The 20,324-nt window shown below is 27.4% G+C and overlaps 6 protein-coding genes across 6 annotated transcripts; 4 read left to right on the forward strand and 2 right to left on the reverse strand. All coding sequences in view use genetic code 12, as the record gives it.

The window, feature by feature from the left end:
- Nucleotides 1-892: 892 nt before the first annotated feature.
- On the forward strand, nt 893-5,719 carry UGT51C1 (Ugt51c1p; the record flags this gene model as incomplete). The annotated part of the gene is made up of 1 exon (XM_051756067.1): nt 893-5,719. The coding sequence occupies one exon, from the start codon at nt 893-895 to the stop codon at nt 5,717-5,719; it is 4,827 nt and encodes a 1,608-aa protein (XP_051616884.1).
- Nucleotides 5,720-6,486: 767 nt separating this feature from the next.
- Nucleotides 6,487-7,968, forward strand: MET2 (homoserine O-acetyltransferase; the record flags this gene model as incomplete). Its single annotated transcript, XM_051756079.1, has 1 exon — nt 6,487-7,968. One exon carries the CDS (start codon nt 6,487-6,489, stop codon nt 7,966-7,968), a length of 1,482 nt encoding a protein of 493 aa, XP_051616885.1.
- Nucleotides 7,969-9,943: 1,975 nt separating this feature from the next.
- KGF55_000148 (protein kinase) lies at nt 9,944-12,937 on the forward strand (the record flags this gene model as incomplete). Its single annotated transcript, XM_051756090.1, has 1 exon — nt 9,944-12,937. The coding sequence occupies one exon, from the start codon at nt 9,944-9,946 to the stop codon at nt 12,935-12,937; it is 2,994 nt and encodes a 997-aa protein (XP_051616886.1).
- Nucleotides 12,938-14,077: 1,140 nt separating this feature from the next.
- Nucleotides 14,078-17,149, forward strand: KGF55_000149 (uncharacterized protein; the record flags this gene model as incomplete). Its single annotated transcript, XM_051756101.1, has 1 exon — nt 14,078-17,149. The coding sequence occupies one exon, from the start codon at nt 14,078-14,080 to the stop codon at nt 17,147-17,149; it is 3,072 nt and encodes a 1,023-aa protein (XP_051616887.1).
- A 56-nt stretch (nt 17,150-17,205) lies between these two features.
- KGF55_000150 (rRNA-binding ribosome biosynthesis protein) lies at nt 17,206-18,042 on the reverse strand (the record flags this gene model as incomplete). Its single annotated transcript, XM_051756111.1, has 1 exon — nt 17,206-18,042. The coding sequence occupies one exon, from the start codon at nt 18,040-18,042 to the stop codon at nt 17,206-17,208; it is 837 nt and encodes a 278-aa protein (XP_051616888.1).
- A 343-nt stretch (nt 18,043-18,385) lies between these two features.
- KGF55_000151 (uncharacterized protein) lies at nt 18,386-20,248 on the reverse strand (the record flags this gene model as incomplete). The annotated part of the gene is made up of 1 exon (XM_051756122.1): nt 18,386-20,248. One exon carries the CDS (start codon nt 20,246-20,248, stop codon nt 18,386-18,388), a length of 1,863 nt encoding a protein of 620 aa, XP_051616889.1.
- Nucleotides 20,249-20,324: the final 76 nt, after the last annotated feature.

Below are 20,324 nucleotides of genomic sequence, written 5' to 3' on the forward strand. Positions count from 1 at the left end.
ACTTTAACACTTGCCTTTAAGTGTCAAGTTTTCCTTCCTCTAGACCCAATATTTTTTTTTTGATGATTAATTTCAAAATTTGTTTGCTATTATCCGTTTCAAGTAATGCGAAATGTGGGGTACTATAATGGATAATAATTGAAAAATAACCTTAATACATGAGGATAAATTCAACCGTTACAAACTTGCATTCAATTTCAACGGTTTCCTTCGTAGAATAATACATGTTAATACGTTGGTCGTAGAGAACTCATTTGACATAATTTTTTGGAATGAATTATATTTCGGATATTATGGCTGATTTCATAAAATCTTTGTACCTAATTCTCTTACTTTGCTATATTCAACACAAAGACTAAAACAGTTTTCAATGCAATAAAATGTTGAATCATGTAAGATTTTGAACCATTTGTTCATTAAAGTCCGGAAGAAGAAAGAAGTTTTGCTAATTCAAAACAGTACCTTAGGAATTAAGGTCTTCAATAAAACAATTATTAAAAACTAGTAAGTATGTCAAACTTTAATGACTTATTTAAACTTCTAGAAACTAAAGTTTTTTAAGAATTTTGAATCAACCTTATTACTATGTTTACCTTACATTCTATTGTGATTATTAAGGTTTATAATCATAATACGCCGTGGATTATCTACTTCTTATCTCTTGGATATTTGTAAATTTCGTTGGTTAATATTCTTTTATAAAATGATTCTAAAACTCCGTATTATTTTTTATTTTTAATTTTATTCTTGTGATACTTTTTATTTTTATCCTACAATTATCTTAAACTAGATTCATCTTTACAATTCCATCAACCATTGCCATCAAATTTCATAAATCACACCAGCCAATTGATAGGATATTTGGCTTTTAAAGTATAATTGATCAGTGTAAATGCCACTTTATAAAAAGGTTGCGTCATCAATTCATGACTCCTTGAGTTTATTAAGTGGTTCCACAAATGTTAGTGAAGATGAAGCAGATTCTGATCATGAACAATTACACAGTTATGAAGACCTGATTAAAGATAACGAGTCCAATACTAAATCAGCAAACTCTTACAACGAAGAAAATCCGAGCTTAAAAGATTCAGATCGAATAGTTGAAAAAGATGGACCTAATCAAACTAATAAAAGTGATACAAAGAGCAAAGGAGATCAAGAGATAAACCAGCATAACGAACATAGAACAAGTGAGGATGAAGATGTTGATGTAGCTAGACCATTTGGAGATTCCGATGGAGCTAACTTTTTTTCAACTTTAATGAATAGTTCATCAATATGTTCAGGATTTGGAACTATGGGAAACATCAAAAATTTTAATTTTGAAGATCTATTAAAGAGTAAAAAATTCAAAGATGAGCCAGAAGAGTCACCAAAACATAATCATGGCCATCATCATTTACCACGTCCACATTTACATACACATAAAGATAAAGATAATGAAGGAAATTCACCGAATGTACCAAGACCAGAGAGTCCTAATTCAATTAATTTACCTTCTCCAAGAACTGGTCATCATAGAAATATAAGTCAAAGTTTGAATTCAGTTGGATCTAGTGAAGATGAAGATGATGATGATATTACTGAAAAAGAAAGCAGTGATGAAGAAGAAGAATATGATGCAAATCGACTATCTACAACTACCACCAGCGAATCACAAGCAGCGACATCTTCTACGACCACGAAACCCACCACTGTTCCCACTAAAACATCGACAAACACCTCGATGTTAGCTACACTGTCAGTATCATCATATTCAACAATTGATGCAAATGAAGAAGAATCATTCGTTAATAGTGAGAAAAACGGACCTCCTTTATCAATAGAAAAAAGTACTATTGAAATTGAAAACTCAGAACCACCTGAGGAATATAAAGAAAAACTTAAACACTTAACACCACTTCAAAAATCAGTGATAGATAATTTAGATCCTCAGCATATAAAAGAGGGAGTTTTGATTAAAATAAAAGACAAAAATCAAGATTCAAACGATGGCAAACTAACTCTTTCCAAAAAGATATTAAGATACAAAATTGCTGAAAAATTGAAAAACGTATTCGATTTAGATAATGATGATATATTTTATGGAAATTATAGTTCTTGGTTGGTTAAAGATGTTTTATTACAAGGTCATATGTATGTTACTAAAAAGGCATTACTATATTTTGCGTTCTTACCTAAAAGATTTTCGGTGAATGAATCACTTGAAAATCAAAATATTGATGATTCAGCAAATATAGTACATAAAGGAACATTGGGAATGAAAACTGCAAAATTTGGAGATTCTACATTTACAACAATGTTAACTCATAGATATTGGGCTATTTTAAGACCAGAAACATTATCAATATACGGATCTTCAACAGATTTATATTTCCCACTTACTGTAATAGATATAAGGACATGTCAATATGCTGAAATTATGGACGAAGACAAATTAAAAGAAGCATCATTTTCACCTACAAACAGAACCCAACCACCTTCAAGATCAGGATATGCATCAGGTGTAACTACTCCGCCTGCTGTTATTGATACGGCATATGAACTTAATAAAATGTTGCAAGATGAGAACATTGGCGCAACTGAAGATACAATAGAGGCTAAAAGTAATTCTGTTTGGTTTAAGTTGGTAACTCGTAAAAAAACTTATAAATTTCAATGTGATAATTTATATTCAGCTAGACAATGGTGTAATAATTTAACAAAATTAATTTTTCAATTAAATAATGCTAATCAAGGAAATGAAGTATTAGTGAAAATTCCGATAGCTAACATTATTGATTTTAAAAAAAGAACATTGTTCAGTGAAGAAGATGATGATGATATAGATCAATCTGAAAATGATATACCTTTAAGTTTGAGCATCAAATATTATACAACACAACATGTTGAAAAGAGGAAAAGAGAAAAATTTAAAGATAAATTTAAAGCTGAAAATTATGATAAAGGTGAAATATTTTTCTTGTTTCCTAAAAATGGTTTGGATTTTTTTAAATCATTTGAAGATATTGTTAATAATAGGTCCAAAAATCCGTCTAAGAGTAAATTATCACTTTCTAGAGATCCTCCATTAGAACAAACTTTTTCAACATTAACTTTATCAACAAATAAATTAGTCAAAGATGTTCTTGCAAGTAATTTAATTGATCAAAAAGCTCCACCAGATTCATCAACTTTGAAAAAATTAGGTAAATCATTTACAAACCCCAGAAATTTTCTTAAAAGTTCAAACAATAATGAAGATGAACCTAATGATACAACTTCTATGAGTGATGAAATAAACAGTACTCATATTTCATTACCAAAAGCTTTATCAGAAAAAACATTAAGATCTTTAGAAATTTCATTTGAAACAACATTTAAAAATTTAAAAGATGCATCAATAAGATATGAAGAAGAAGGTAATAATAAAATGCTTGCAGCAATTAATGAGCTACCTTTACCATCAAATCTTTCAGATAAAGGTGTTGTTCAAAATAAGAGTCGTATTGGTAAAAGTATAAAAGCTTTAACAAATATGGGTCAAAGATTAGCAGCTACTCCAAATCATTATACAATAAAAGATGAATATTATGTTGAAAGTGAAGAAGAACGAGATACAGCATTAAGACATTTTAAAGGTCATTTTTCATTATATAATTCTAAGTTAATAGCTTCATATTTTTGTCATTTAGTTAGATCATTACCAGTTTATGGGAAATTATACGTATCTGAACATGAAGTATGTTTTAGAAGTATGTTACCTGGTGTATCAACGAAAATGATAGTACCTATGGCAGACATTAAAACAGTTGAAGAAGCTACAAATGGTTCAAAATTATCATATGTTGGAGCTAAAATTATTTTAAATGGAGCTGAAGAAATGTCAATTGAATTTGCATCAACTAAATCAAGAGATGATTTTGTTCAAATTTCATTAGATATATTAGATAAATTACATGTTAATGAAAGTTTTAGACCTCAACCTCATGAATGGGGATCCAATTATGATATTGAATTAAGTAAAACTAGAATGGAATATACTGATTCAGAAAGGAAAAGAATTCAACTGGAAGATAAATCTGAAGAAAGTAAAGAAGTTGCTATAGAAAAAGTAGAATTAGCAAGAATAAAAATGTTTGAAGATAGACTTACATTAGCTTCAGGATTAGATATACCAATAATTTTAGAAGATTCACCTTTTTTCAAAACAGAAATGAAACCTTCAACATCTTATAGAATTACTTTACTTACAATTGGTTCTAGAGGTGATGTTCAACCATATATTGCATTAGGATTAGGACTTCAAAAAGAAGGACATAAAGTTACAATAGCAACTCATAGTGAATTTAAAGATTGGATTGAAAAATATCATTTTACATTTAAAGAAATCGCAGGAGATCCAAGTGAATTAATGTCTTTCATGGTTGGAAACAATTCAATGTCTGTATCATTTTTGAAAAATGCTCAAGCTAAATTTAAAGATTGGATTGGAAAATTATTAACTACAAGTTGGCAAGCTTGTCAAGGTAGTGATATAATAATAGAAAGTCCATCAGCAATGGCTGGAATTCATATAGCAGAAGCATTAGTTATACCTTATTATAGAGCTTTTACTATGCCATGGACAAGAACAAGAGCTTATCCTCATGCATTTTTTGTACCAGATGCAAAAAAGGGAGGATCATATAATTATTTAACTCATGTATTATTTGAAAATATATTTTGGAAAGGTATTCAATCACAAGTGAATAAATGGAGAGTTAATGAATTAGATTTACCAAAAACAAATTTATCAAGAATGCAACAAACAAAAGTTCCATTTCTATATAATGTTTCTCCATGTATAATGCCACCTGCAAATGATTTTCCTGATTGGGTTAAAGTTACTGGTTATTGGTTTTTAGATGAAGGTGGTGACGAATATAAACCACCAAAAGAATTAGTTGAATTTATGAACTCAGCTGCAAGAGATAATAAAAAATTAGTTTATATTGGATTTGGATCAATTGTTGTAAATGATGCAACCTCATTAACTAAAGCAATAGTTGAAGCGGTTTTAGAAGCAGATGTTAGATGTATATTAAATAAAGGTTGGTCAGATAGAGGTAAAAGTAAAGATAAAAATGAAATTGAAGTTGAATTACCAGATGAAATTTATAAAAGTGGTGCAGTACCTCATGATTGGTTATTTCCAAGAGTTGATGCAGCTGTTCATCATGGTGGTTCAGGTACAACTGGTGCTACATTAAAAGCAGGAACTCCAAGTATAATAAAACCATTTTTTGGTGATCAATTTTTTTATGCAACAAGAGTTGAAGAATTAGGTGTTGGATTAGCATTAAAAAAATTAACAAAAAAATCATTATCTGAAGCTCTTATAACTGTTACTGAAGATTTAAAAATAGTTGAAAAAGCTAAACAAGTAAGTGAACAAATAAGTCATGAACATGGTGTATTAAGTGCAATTGAAGCAATTTATTCAGATTTAGAATATGCAAGAAGTTTAATAATGACAAAAGAATTACATAATATTAATTATAAACGTCATCATCCAGATTTTAGAAATCATTCAGAAGCAACAACTGCTAATGTATCTGAAGATGAATCAGAAGATTTTACTGATGATGATGATGATGATGATAGTGATGAATATGATGATAGTGAAACTGAAGAAGAAGGAGAAGATGGTGATTTTACAGATGAAGAAGCTAATGATACAGTAGAACAAAAAAAATAGATAACGTGTATAATGAATTGTAATTTTATGTGACTAGAGATTTTAATATAGAAAAGGCTAATAAAGATGGTGTAAAATAATTCACTCTATTTTACAAGATCAACAGTATCGCTTTTGAAATAAAATCTTAAAGAATTTTGTTGATAAGAAATTGGATAATGAGTTCAAAAATTCATTCGCAATCTTTCTTGCTTTTCATTTGATGCAGTTATTCGGAAATTAGTAACTTCAATTGAAATTCAACTATTCCAAATACAATTTACAATACATCGTTTGTTCTTGAACAATTTGAACGTTTCTCTAGTAAAACGATTTTGTGTTTGGGTTCAATAATATGACTTAATATTCTACTAACAAATTTGAGATTAGAAATTTAAGCCAATCCTACTTTTACTTAGTTTTTAGAAGTCCATCACTAATCAGCAAGTCATGACTAGACTTTAAAACCGTTTTTTGATGAGTACTTGATCCCTATGAATTGAAGATTTAATGATCCATATTTGATATACAAAAGGAAAAGAAAATTTAAGTATCCACACTTTTTTTTTTTTTTTTTTCCTTCGTATTTAATCACATCACAGAGTCACAATAACGTTTTATAATTTGAAAAATTAATATAGACTATATCAATCAAACTATTACTCATCCTTACCAGTCAAACACCTTTCCAACTACATAACCAACTAATCAATGAATTAAAAACCCAATACCTATAGAACAACAACATTCAAAAACCTCATGAGCATAGCATATATATAAAACGAAAAATGTCAATAACTTATAAAGATATAACAGAAGAACAAAATCAAACAAATCCTTTTTCAAAATTAGTACCAGGACAAACCATAGTTGAAATTCCAGAATATACATTAGAATGTGGAGAAACATTATATAATTTCCCAGTTGCTTTTAAAACTTGGGGAAAATTAAATTCTCGTGGTGATAATACTTTATTAATATGTCATGCATTAACTGGATCATCTGATGTACAAGATTGGTGGGGTCCATTATTAGGTGATCATAAAACTTTTGATCCTTCAAGATTTTTTATAATTTGTATAAATTTTTTAGGTTCACCTTATGGATCATGTTCACCTGTAACAATAGATAAATCAACAAATAAACCTTATGGACCAAATTTTCCATTAGTTACTGTAAAAGATGATTTAGGTATTCAAAAATTAATATTAGATTATTTAAAAGTAAAACAAATTGCTTGTGTTATTGGAGGATCAATGGGAGGAATGTTAGCAATGGAATATTCTTCAACTTATAATAATACAAATTATTTAAAACTGGTTATTGCATTAGCTACTTCAGCAAGAGCAAGTGCTTGGTGTATATCATGGAATGAAACTCAAAGACAATGTATATTTAGTGATCCATTTTATAATGATGGATATTATTATGAAAATAAAGAACAAAATTTAAAACCTGATTCTGGTTTAAGTGCTGCGAGAATGGCAGCATTATTAACTTATAGATCAAGAAATTCATTTGAAACAAGATTTGGTAGAAATTTAGGTAAAAAAAAGATCACCACAAACACAAATACGTCAACAAACAAATCATCAACTACAACTCCCGATGAAATTGAAAATGGTATAAGATATCCAAAAACAAAAGATGAAGAGAACTGGTTATTACATAATGAAGGATCAAAATTAAATAATGGATTTAAAATAAATCAAGATTTAAAATTACCAACTTATTTTACTGCTCAAAGTTATTTAAGATATCAAGGTTCAAAATTTATAAAAAGATTTGATGCAAATTGTTATATTTCAATAACAAGAAAATTAGATACTCATGATATAACAAGAAATAGAATAGAGGAGAATAATAGTAATATTGATGATAATGAAAATCAAGAACCAGATCTGGATAATAATATAGATTCAGATTCAGATCCATTACCTAATTATTTAAAACAATTAAAAAAACCTCATTTAATAATTGGAATAAAATCAGATGGTTTATTTACATATGGAGAACAAAAATTATTAGGAGAAAATATTCCAAATTCAAATTTAAAAAAATTAGATTCAAGTGAAGGTCATGATGCTTTTTTATTAGAATTTGAATTAATTAATAATTATTGTTTAGAATTTTTGAAAACTAACCTACCTGAATTTTATGATGATTCAAATACTGAAATTTTTAAAGATTGGCAAAAATATGTTAAAGATGTTGATAATAATGGTGAATCTGTTTTTGGAGAAGTTGAAAAAAATATAACAAATTGGTAAGAGTAAAAATAGGAGTATTCAAGTAAAGTTATAGATTTAGTATATATTCATATATATAATTTTTTAATTGAAAATATAAGCATAGGTTTAAAAGTTTAGTAAAAGCGAAAAAATGAGTTTAATGACGTAAAGTATAACTCTACTACTTAGTGTTAAATGGTTGGTTGCCTTTTTTTAAAATAGAAGATAGTGGGGCGAATTGGGAGGGGGTATCACTCACAAGTTTAAGCTTAAACTTAGCACAAAACTTTATTTGTTTTAAACTAATTCTCTATAATTAATTGAAGTTCTTATAGTCTATTTGGATTGTTCAACACTTTCATTATAAGTGCTTTAGTTTGAAACAAAATCAAAGGTAAAATAGAAATCGTTTGATTATTATTTAACCCACCCCACATTTTTTTTTATTTCTGAAACACACACTAAAAAAAGTTGCGACAAAAAACTGAGATACAAATAGTACAAAAATCTTAAATAGTTCATTCGTGAAAACCAAATTTGAGAAATTACAAAGGACAATTATGTCAATTAGGCTAAGAAAACAACTTTAATATGAAAAATGTCAAGGTTTTTGTATGTAAGGTACCCCTTTTTATTTCATATTTAAGAATGATTATTAAATAAACTACTAGGAAGTATTATTACGTATTATTAAATTCTTGAATCAAGTATTCATTTCATTACAGTTAACGAAACCTAAATAATGAAACTTAATAATGAAGGAAGGAAGAAAAGAAACTTTTAACCGTAACTTAGCTTAACTATTTTTGCATAGTAGATCTAACCTTTTTAGTCGAATTCCAACCCCATAAAAATCTTTATCGAATCTGATTCATTAGATTTAAAAAATTAAACGATTTCCATACCATTAAATAAAATTGTTTTAAGAAAGATCTACGATATAAACAATTAAAATTAGTTATTGATTTGTCTTAAAAAGGGTTTTTCATTGTTACTTAATCAAAACAAATCAATCAGTTCAAGATCTACTCAATACAATTTTCCACAAACTTTTTGTATCTCTACTGTTTTAAATCAGTTTCGTTCTGTAAGTTCTTTCAAAAGTCAATGAACATCTCTATTGAGAAATGAGGGGATGAAATGTCATTCCTTTTTATAGTTCTAACAGATTTGTAAATAATTTATTATTAAACGAAAATAGAATGTAGAAAAATGGTATCATTTTTCTTACACTAAACTTATTTATTATAAATTGATGTTTATATATTTTCCTCATTTGGTAGTTTGTTTTCTATAATAAATATTTAAAGTAAACAGTTACACAAAATCTTACTACTACTAAAATAACAAAATAAACAAAACAAAATTAAAAAAAGACGACAAAAGAAGAATCATCCATCATCAAACTTTGTTTTTTTACCAATTCATATATCATTTTCTTCTTCAGATCAATAAGGTATTCCTAAGTTACACTCCTTTACCTAGCTACTGACTATCATCGGCACTAATTGATACTACAATTACTACTACATAGATCTACATTACTAAAGAGAAAGATCAGAAAAAAATTTAAATCAAAACAAATCGCGATTATTTTTAAATTTGATTTTAAAGAATTTCATTAATTTACAACCAAAAATTACTGCCAATAAATTTGAAGAAACGAGTATAGGAATTGAAATAGAATAGAAGTAAAGTGAAAGGAGAATAACATAGTATAACACATTTGAACTATCAACTATCAACAGATCCCACAGTTAAGAAATTTAGATTACTCATTTTTCAGAATTTCAAAATTTCAAATTTTAATTACAACATCAGTAATTAACAACTGATTTCATTTACATTCCTTTCAAAAATTTCATCAATAGCATTACATTACACTTTATTTACTACATACAAATAACATTTGTCTTTCCCTTATAAACCATTATAAAAGTTTAATTGAGAATTTCAAGTACTAGATTATAATTATAACAAATTAATAGAGTTTGCAAAATATTAAAAAAACAACATGTCAACTAATATTGTAATACCAACTACTACTGATATTTTCATAAATAACCTGCAGCCACAGCATCAGCAGCAGCAGCAACAACTACAAGAACAGCATCAACAAGATTATATTCCTAAAAGATCAAATTCAAGACAATCAAGTTCAAATTCAACTTATCATAATAATTATATAAAGAACTTTGAAAATAAGGAGATTATTACAAATAATAGTAATAACAATTCTGTTCCAAGAGTTGTAAATGACAATATGTCACAACAATATCAACAACAATTACATCAACAGCAACAATTGCAACAACTGCAACAACAACAAGCATATCAACAACAACACCAACAACAATCTCAAATACCTACATCCACATCATCTTCAACAATCTCAACTATGGCAACTGGATCAAACTCCAAGCGAGTTCATAGAGAAGTTAGATTTGGTTCATATATTCTTGGTTCAACTTTAGGAGAAGGAGAATTTGGTAAAGTTAAATTAGGTTGGAGAAAAGATGGTAAAATACCAAGTCAAGTTGCAATAAAATTAATTAAAAGATCAACAATAATAAAAGATTCAGATTCTGAAATTAAAATTCATAGAGAAATTAATTCATTAAAATTATTAAATCATCCAAATATTGTAAATTTAGTTGAAGTTATGAAAAGTGGGAAATATGTTGGTATTGTATTAGAATATGCTTCAGGTGGAGAATTATTTGATTATATTTTACAACATAAATATTTGAAAGAATCAATTGCAAAAAAATTATTTGCTCAATTAGTTAGTGGAGTTGATTATATGCATTCAAAAGGTTTAATTCATCGTGATTTAAAATTAGAAAATTTATTATTAGATAAACATAAAAATGTTATAATAAGTGATTTTGGATTTGTTAATAGTTATAATAAAGATAGAAATGATTTAATGAAAACAAGTTGTGGTTCACCATGTTATGCTGCACCTGAATTAGTTTTAACTCAATCTCCTTATGAAGGTAGAAAAGTTGACATATGGTCATTAGGTGTAATATTATATGCAATGTTATCTGGTTATTTACCATTTGATGATGATCCAGAAAATGAAGATGGTTCAGATATTATAAAATTATATCATTATATTTGTAAAACTCCTTTAACATTTCCAGAATTTGTAAGTCCATTAGCAAGAGATTTATTAAGAAAAATTATTGTATCTGATCCAAAAAGAAGAATTAATATTGAAGAAATTAGACAACATCCATTTTTAAGTTCTTATTCTCAATTATTATCAATAAGGCAACCTGAATGGGATAAAATTTATAAAGATAAACAAAAACCTTCAATTGTTTATAATGAACCTCAAATTCCAACTTATAATAAACGTTATTCAATGGTTAATATTCCAACTAATTCTTCAAATTTAATTGGTTCTTCAATGCATCATCAATATTCACAAATCAATCAAATTCATCAATCTCCTCAATTACAGCAACAACAACAACCACAACAACAATCACAACCTCAACCTATATCATCACACTCAAGATCTTATTCATCAACTAGTATTAGTTTATTATATGCATCACCATCAATGTCAAATGGTACAAATCATCAAATATCAGATTCAACAGATTCATTAGCATTATCTAAAACACCATCACCAAAAAAACCATCATCAGTATCAGTATCACCAACAAGAGGTCATCAAAAATCAGCATCTATATCAAATTCAAATTCAACAAGTGCAAGTTATGCATTAAAAGCAGTAGTAAATGATGATTTATTATCTTCAAGACCAAACATTTTAACAACAAATAATAATAATTATACAAGTGCTTCAACTATTTCAACAATTGTTGAAAGTCCAACAAAACAAGAATATATATTTAATCAACAACAACAAAAAACTCCTATATTATTACCACCAAAAGAATTTTCAAAATTACCACCATCAACAAAAAAACCAAGACCAACTTCTTATCATCCATCGTCAATGTCTTCAAATATGCTGATTCCATTAACATATAAAGAAATTATAAAATTACCAAATAATTCAACAAATTCAGTAACTCAATATATTTCAACTTCTCCACCAAAAGAAATTTTTAATGCTACTAGCAGTGGTAATAATGGTAATATAAATAATCAACAACAACATAGTAGAAGGAATTCAGTTGTTACTCATATAAATGTAAATGGTGTATTATCAAAAGAAAATCATCATCATCATCCATTACAAAATGATTCACCTGATTATAATAAAAGAAATTCTGCTGTATTAAGTTATTTAGAAGATAAAATTGATGTATTAGATTTAAATGAATCTCATCCACAAATAAAAGAAAATAAAGTTGAAAAATTAGATGAATCAAATGCAGGTGAAGTTAATGATACAGATTTAAAACACAATGAAAAAGAAGATGATGATAAAGATAAAGAAAATGAAGAATTACCACCACCAATTGAAGAATATATAGAGACATTACCAAAACATTCAATACAAGATTCAAAAGAATCACTTCCAGAAATTATAAAACCAGAACCAAAATTTTCAAAACAACAAAAAGAACAACAACAGCCACCAAGATTAGTTTCATCAACTTCAACTTCAACTTCTTCATCAATTACAACGAATCCAAAACAACAATCAAAAATTAATAAAAGACATAGTATAATATCAAGAAAATCAATTCAAACAAATAGAAGTTATGATGAAAATAAAGAAAATAAAGAACAGAAAGAACAAGTTAAAAAAAATAGATTTTCAATATTATCATTCTCATCATCAACTAACAACAACAATAACAGCAATATTTCTACAAAATCAAGAAAAGCACTTGAACCATCAAATGATTCAAATATTAGTAAATCTTCAATTACTTCAAAAAGACATTCTATAATTGGTTCTAATTCTCAAAATTCAACTAGAGGTAATAATAATAATTCAAATGAAATTAAAGAATCAAGTACTGCAAAAAAAGTAATTGATTTTTTTAAAAGAAGAAGTATTTATAATGTTGTTTAATTGTTGAGAATTTTTCATATGATTATCTAAAAGTATCAATGTTGTTCATGAAATTGTAAAATTTTAATAGATTTTATTATAAAAAATGTTAGATTAGTTTATTTAGTTAAGTTTTTAAAGTTTGTATTATTATTAATAAATTTGATACCCACATTTTTAAATATTTTTAATTTGAAAAGGGACTCAAACGCAACTTGTGAATTTTAATATTAGTTACGATGTATAAGATTCAAACATATTATCTTGCACTTACTTTTTGTCTTCACCCAGCTTTCTATTTAAAAAGGTGCCAAAAATACTTACTTAGATAAATTTTGTTGCAAATTTTGTTCTATCAATTTTAAATAGCATTGACTTTTATCTTTTTACAAGTTGCTTTAACGGTAGTACAATTCCGCTAGATTCTTGGAAATAGAACAAAAAAAAAGGTTTATATGAATCCTGCCTGCTACTAATAACCCTGATTCGTCGCTCTAGGTTTATAATGATTCCAAAAACATCAAATTAATTAATGGTATAGACCATTGCAATAAACGTGTGTATTAAACCCTCTTCCTCCCATTTTGAAGAGCGAACTAAGAACTTCCCTGTCCCTTTTTAAGCTCTACTTATATAGCTAATTCTTTTAGAACCATTTAAAATGGGACAAATCTGGTCGTTTGATCGAAGTATACTTAAATTGTGGCAAAGATAAAAATATCCTGAAAATAAGGCTACCATGTTTTGTTACAAAATTTTAGTTAAAACCGACCTAATAGTTCATAGATTGTTGATTTGACATGTTTTTCTTACATGAACTTATCATAAAGAAAAGGATAATTTTTTAACAAATCAGGTATTAACTCCATCCACCATAAGTACTTCCGCGCCACGACTAGTATTCCAAAGAAGACTAGCCTACTACTAATTAATCTGAGACATGGAATTAAAAGAGTGACTAATGTTTGTTTATTTTTGTTTTATATGTATGATTTATTAAATCATTTAAATTTCTTTTAACTATGATGAAGTTACACAAAAAAATTTAGTACAAAAGCAGACCAATCTTACCATCTTACAATATAAATAGCATTGATTTCCATATTCTTTTATTAAACAAGAGTAGTTCAATACTAGAGAGAAAAACCTGACAAAGGTATCATGACAATTGAGAGACCTGTTCATGAACAAGTTGAAGTCAATGATCCTGTACCGAATCAATCATCAAGACAGGATCAACTTCCACTACAAAATCAATCTCAAAGAATACAAACTTTCATTCAAAATGGTATAGAAATTGAAATACAACAACATGAGGAAGATTTAAATTCATTACAAATTGCTTCTCCTTCTTCTTCATCTACAAATCAGAAAACGAAGAATTCAAACAAACAGCATAAACAGCATAAACAGCATCATCAGCATCATAATCACAATCATAATCGAAAACCTAAATCAAAGGCTCAACATTCATATATTCAACAACAAGCCCATCAACCTCAAGAATTAGATGAATCATTAGGGTCAACTATTATTACCGAAATTCAACAAGATGAATATATATGTTTAGTATGTACATCATCAATAAATCAAGATTCAACAATATGGAGTTGTTCAGATTGTTTTAGAGTATATGATTTAGATTGTATACAAAGCTGGGCAACAAAAGGTTCATCAACAAACAAGACAAATAAAACTTGGAGATGTCCTGCTTGTAATGTTGAAAATTCTAAAATTCCAAAAAATTTTACATGTTGGTGTGGTAAAATTAAAAATCCTGAAAAAAATCCTTTAATGCCTTTTAGTTGTGGAAATAGCTGTAATTTTAAATATTCAGATTGTATTCATAGATGTTTAAATATATGTCATCCTGGTAAACATCCTGTATGTGGAGCAACTGGTCCTTTGCTTAAATGTCATTGTGGAAAAGAGAAAAAACAATTACCTTGTCTTATAACTCCATACAAGAGAGGTTGGAAATGTGACTTAGAATGTAATAAAGTATTATGTGATTTAGGTCATAAATGTGAAAAGGGATGTCATAATGGTTCATGTGGGAAATGTCAACAAAAATTAGAATATAAATGTTATTGTGGAGATACCATATTAAAAACAAAATGTTTTAAAAGAAAACCTTTAGAATGTGAAAATTATAAAGGTGAAAAATGGATAGGTGGTGGATCATGTAACAAGCTTAAGAAGATATATTATGAATGTGGTCAACATTATGAAACTTTTGAATGTCAACCACCTCCAAATTTAGAAATTTTAAAATGTAAATATTCACCAGATTTAATATCAACTTGTTATTGTGGTAAAACTTCAATTGATTCATCAAATAGAACCAAATGTACTGATCCCGTAGAAGAATGTGATAATATATGTGGAAAACTATTATCTTGTGGTCATTTTTGTAAATTTAAATGTCATAAAGGGGAATGTGAATGTACTGAAATATTTGATATTGCATGTGATTGTGGTCATGAACAATTTATAACAACATGTAAATATCTTAAATCAAATAAAACTCCAAAATGTCATCATAAATGTTCAGTTTTATTAAATTGTAGAAAACATTATCATAGAAAAGAATGTTGTGAATTTGAAAGTATTGCATTATATAGAGAAAAATTAAAGAAAAAAGCTATTAGAAATAATATCAGAACAAATTTTAAAGATGATATAATGTCAATTGAAGCAAGTCATATATGTACTCAAACTTGTAATAGATTAAAAAGTTGTGGTCAACATTATTGTCAAGCAATGTGTCATCCTGGCCCATGTGAAGTTTGTTTGGAATCAACAAATGATGATTTGGTATGTAATTGTGGGAAAACTATAATACCTGCACCAGTTAGATGTGGTACTGAATTAATATGTCATGAACAATGTATTAGACCAACTGAATGTGGTCATAGACAAGAAATTCATGAATGTCATAATGATTCTATTTCATGTCCTAAATGTACAGTAATTGTTCAAAAATCATGTGATTGTGGAGCAAGAGATGATTTACCTGGTATAATATGTTCACAAGAAAGAATAAGTTGTGGTAAAATGTGTACAGTTCCAAAAGATTGTGGTCATCCATGTTTAAAAACTTGTTCATCATTATGTACAAAAGAAAGTAAACACAATGAAAGTTCAAAATGTTTATCAAATTGTTCAAAAATTAGAAATAATTGTCCTCATTTATGTAAACAAAAATGTCATTTTAATAAACCAGGTAAAAATAAAAGTTGTGATTCAATTAAATGTTTAGAAGATGTAACTATTAATTGTTCATGTGGTCATTTAACTAAGAAAGTAAAATGTGGAGCATCAACTATTGAATCTACTTCAATTGGAACTATTTTACCATGTGATGAATCTTGTGCAATTGCTAAAAGAGATTTACAATTAAAATCAGCTTTTTCATTAGAGACGTCAACTTCAACATCAGATGAAGATGGTGATTCAATTTATTCGGATTTTGTATTACAAACTTATAACAAACAAAAAAAATGGTGTACAAAGATGGAAGATATAATTCGAACATTTATAGAAGATTATAATTTACAAATTGAAAAAGGTATTGAAAATCCAAAAAGAACTTATCATTTTCCATCAATGACATCACCTCAAAGACAATTTATTCATGAATTAAGTTCATCTTTCAAAATATATTCAGAATCACAAGATTTAGAACCAAAAAGATCAGTATTTATTGTAATAACAAGATTAACTATATTACCATCAACAACATTGCAAGAATTTCAAGAATATAAACTTTCAAAACAACAACAAATTAATAAATATGAAAATATGACACAACAAGAAATCGATAATGAATTTTTTAATTGTATTATAATTCAAGATACATTTTTTGGTATAACAAAAGAAGAATTAAATAAACAATTACTTGAGAAAAATCAAATTGATGGATTTATCATATCATGGTTTAAAGAAAACACATTTATTATATATGATCCCAAGTTTTATTTGAAAATGGATAAAGAATTTGAACAAATTTTAGAAGAAATGTGTTATCTGATTTTAAAACCAATTTTAAGAACAAATTCATTAGCTTTTGATTGTAAATTAGCTTTGGTTGATCCTTCAATTAATTATATTTTAAAAATTGATAAACGTAAAATTGATCAAAATTTAGAACAAAAAACTGAATCTAAGGTTATTGAAAGTAAGAATAAATTTGATGTTTTAGGTGGTGATGATGAATTTGTTAAAAGTTAAAATTTAAACATTAATTATATAATCTTTAATAGATGAATTATATTTATTTACTAAACTTATTCTGCAGGTTCATGATTAGAGTCATTATTCGGTATCTCTTCTTCAATTTTATTTGTATCATCATTAATCGTTTTGTCTTCATTAAGTTCCTTGTTGGTATCTTCTTTAAGTTCCTTGTTGGTATCATCATCATCTTTGACTTTCTTATGTTTACTTCTCCTCGTAGGTTTTTTCTCTTTCTTCTCTTCATTTACATTTTCACTGCCAGTCTTTTTCTTCTTCTTTATACTCAAAGGATTAGGACCACTAGGACCTTTTCTTTTCTTCTTAACCGGTTCTCCTTCTCCCTTTCCATCATCTTCACCATCATTTTCCTTTTCGTTATCTCGTTTAACCTGTTTACCAGCTTTCAGATCATTCAATCCAGCAATTAATTTTTTATTTTCAAAATTTTGACTATATTTTAAACTTGCATCACTTAATTGTTCCATTACCATTACTGAACTTTTATTTATATAAATTAATGGAATTCCAGGAATTTGTCTTAATTTTGATCTTAATTCATTGTCTTGTGATGCAACAATATATCTATGTTTATTTTCTCCATTTATATCTACTATTGATTCAATACAATCTTGAGGATTTATTGGAGTACGATGATTACATTTTCTTCTTTCAAAATATTTTGCAATTGAAATAGCTTTTTCATTCTTGGTATCATATAATGCTTGAATACAACATTGAGTTATCATTGGTTTATTTTCTGATTGTATAGTTTTATTAAATCCATTTGTTATATTATATGATGAATCTGAACATTTAATTATAATATTTGAATCTACTATTATTTGATAAGGTTCTCGAAATTTAAAAGTATAATGATATACATTCATTTGCTTTTTATATGATTTTGCTCTTTTTTGTCTCATTTTTGCTAGTACTTTGTTATGTAAATTTGTTGATTATTGACTATTCGTGATAAAGTTGATTTGATATATCAAGGTACAAGATGAGATAAAACAAATTTGTTACACAAAACCTACAGACACAAAAACGGTGTACAATATAAAGTTGCAAAAGAATTCAAAGAATTACTTTCAAGCTGAAACATACATTAAAACTTTGAATATTCACTTATATTAAATATAAATCAAAACACCTTCTCAATATTATTTAAAAATTAAGATTTTTATTCAACCGCATTTATAGTGAGGCAAGCCATAGCTGTAGTAGTAACTAACAAATTCTTCTTTTTTTATAGATAGACTTTAAAATCGAATTTTTTTCAACTCCATTAACAATTTCAAAAATAACTTCTGAATCATAGTTTGTTAAAATTGCATTAATATTGGTATCAACATAAAACAATAAATTCCTTAATTGAGTCGTACCTTCTGGTGTACGTTCTGAAGTTACCTCGCTTAATTTTAAATCTTTCAAATTAGTACAATTATCTAAAACTAAACAACTTAAATCTTCAATTTTATTGTTTGATAAATTCAAATGAGTTAAACTTGATGGGAATTTTTGAGAAGCCAACATTGAGAACGTTACTTGATTATTTTGTAAATCCAATTTCCTTAAGTTACTTAATTTGGAAAAGTTTCCGTGCATGGTTTCTAATTTCAAATTATTGATGATCAATTCTAGTAATGAACTGGGAAAATGATCAAAATTCAATGATTCGACACCTAGGTTTATCATTGTCAATTTAGTCAAGTCTTTACATTCAAATGAAACTTGAAGAGCATCATCAGGTTCATAGGACATTGGCCTTTTGTTTTTCAAAATTAAGCTTTGCAAATTGGGTGTATTGAAACGTACATTTTCATTTACATTAGTTAAAGTTTCCAATGGATCAAATAGCTCCAAGTCACCGGCAAATTTTGAGCAATAATTGTCTGACATTTCCAATACTTTTAAAGATTTCAATTGATCCAAGTTTGACTTGAATAAGCCCAACCATACGTCATTATTTGAAAACTTAATCCGCTCCAGCTCAGGAAAAAAAAGATCTTCAGCTACAATCTCGCAATTCGTAATGATGATTTCGGACATTTGATTTGGTAAGCTGATTGAAACCAGGTCTAACTCAAGATGTGTAATACCATCTAATTCCAAAACATCAAGTGTCTTCCCAATTTCAATTTTTCCTATTTCTAGGGTCTGCATAGTATCGAAAATTTTCAAACTCTTCAAATTTTGAGGGAAGCGAAACTCAGCATCGATACGAATCCGCAGGGCTATTTCTGAAATACTAATTTGTACATCGTTAGATAAGTTTTCTATTCTGTTGGGATGAAAATTGTTGATGAAACTCAAAGTTTTTAATGAAATGGGGAATAAGGTGTTACCTAAGTCATAAAGTTCATGACAGCAAGCAATATGAAGCAAATTTAGATTCTTGTACTTGAATAAGTCACCTAAACTTTCAAAATCACAAGAATAGAGTCTTAAATTTATGATGGATGATGGAAGCTTAATATTATTTAAGGAACTCATGGCGGAGAGATTCTTGCAGTTAAATGACTCGAGATGATGTAAATCACTTATATTCAATTTAATGTTAAAGCCTTCATATAACGTTAGCTCCTTCAAAGATGTTGGAAATCGAATTGGAAATATATCGCAATAAGATGTTGTCAATGATTGTAAGTAGGTTTGTTCAACAAAACTTGAAAATAATCCAACTTCTACTTTTTTGAAACTTGCAGCAAAAATAGTTAAATATTGATCCAAATGTACACCCACAATATAAGCTCTATCCAAAATTGAGACAAGATCAATAAATGTAGTACATTTCAAGATTTTAACCTCATAATTGACTAATTTGAAACTTGGTTCTTTTAATAGTTGATTGATTTGTTTTACATTCCCAATTATTATTGAAGGTATAAATTTAAACAATTGAAAAAGCTCTATTAATGATTCAACTGAATTGTTATGATCATCATTTATTTCATATTTTGAATACTTTCGTTCTAATGCAATTTGTTGTAAACCTGGAATATATAGTAAGCTTTTGATTATAGATTTATCCTTGATATTACTGAAAATTAGTGATAATATTTCTTTGGGTAATTTAAGAAATATTTCCATTTGAATGGTGAGTTTTGATTATCTTGATTGGAAGTGATGAATCATTTTGGTTGCCACTTTTTTTTGAAATTCAAAA

Source organism: Candida pseudojiufengensis, assembly GCF_024610245.1.
Source record: "Candida pseudojiufengensis strain CBS 10847 chromosome Unknown scaffold6, whole genome shotgun sequence".
Classification (NCBI taxonomy): Eukaryota; Fungi; Ascomycota; class Pichiomycetes; order Serinales; family Debaryomycetaceae; genus Lodderomyces; species Lodderomyces pseudojiufengensis.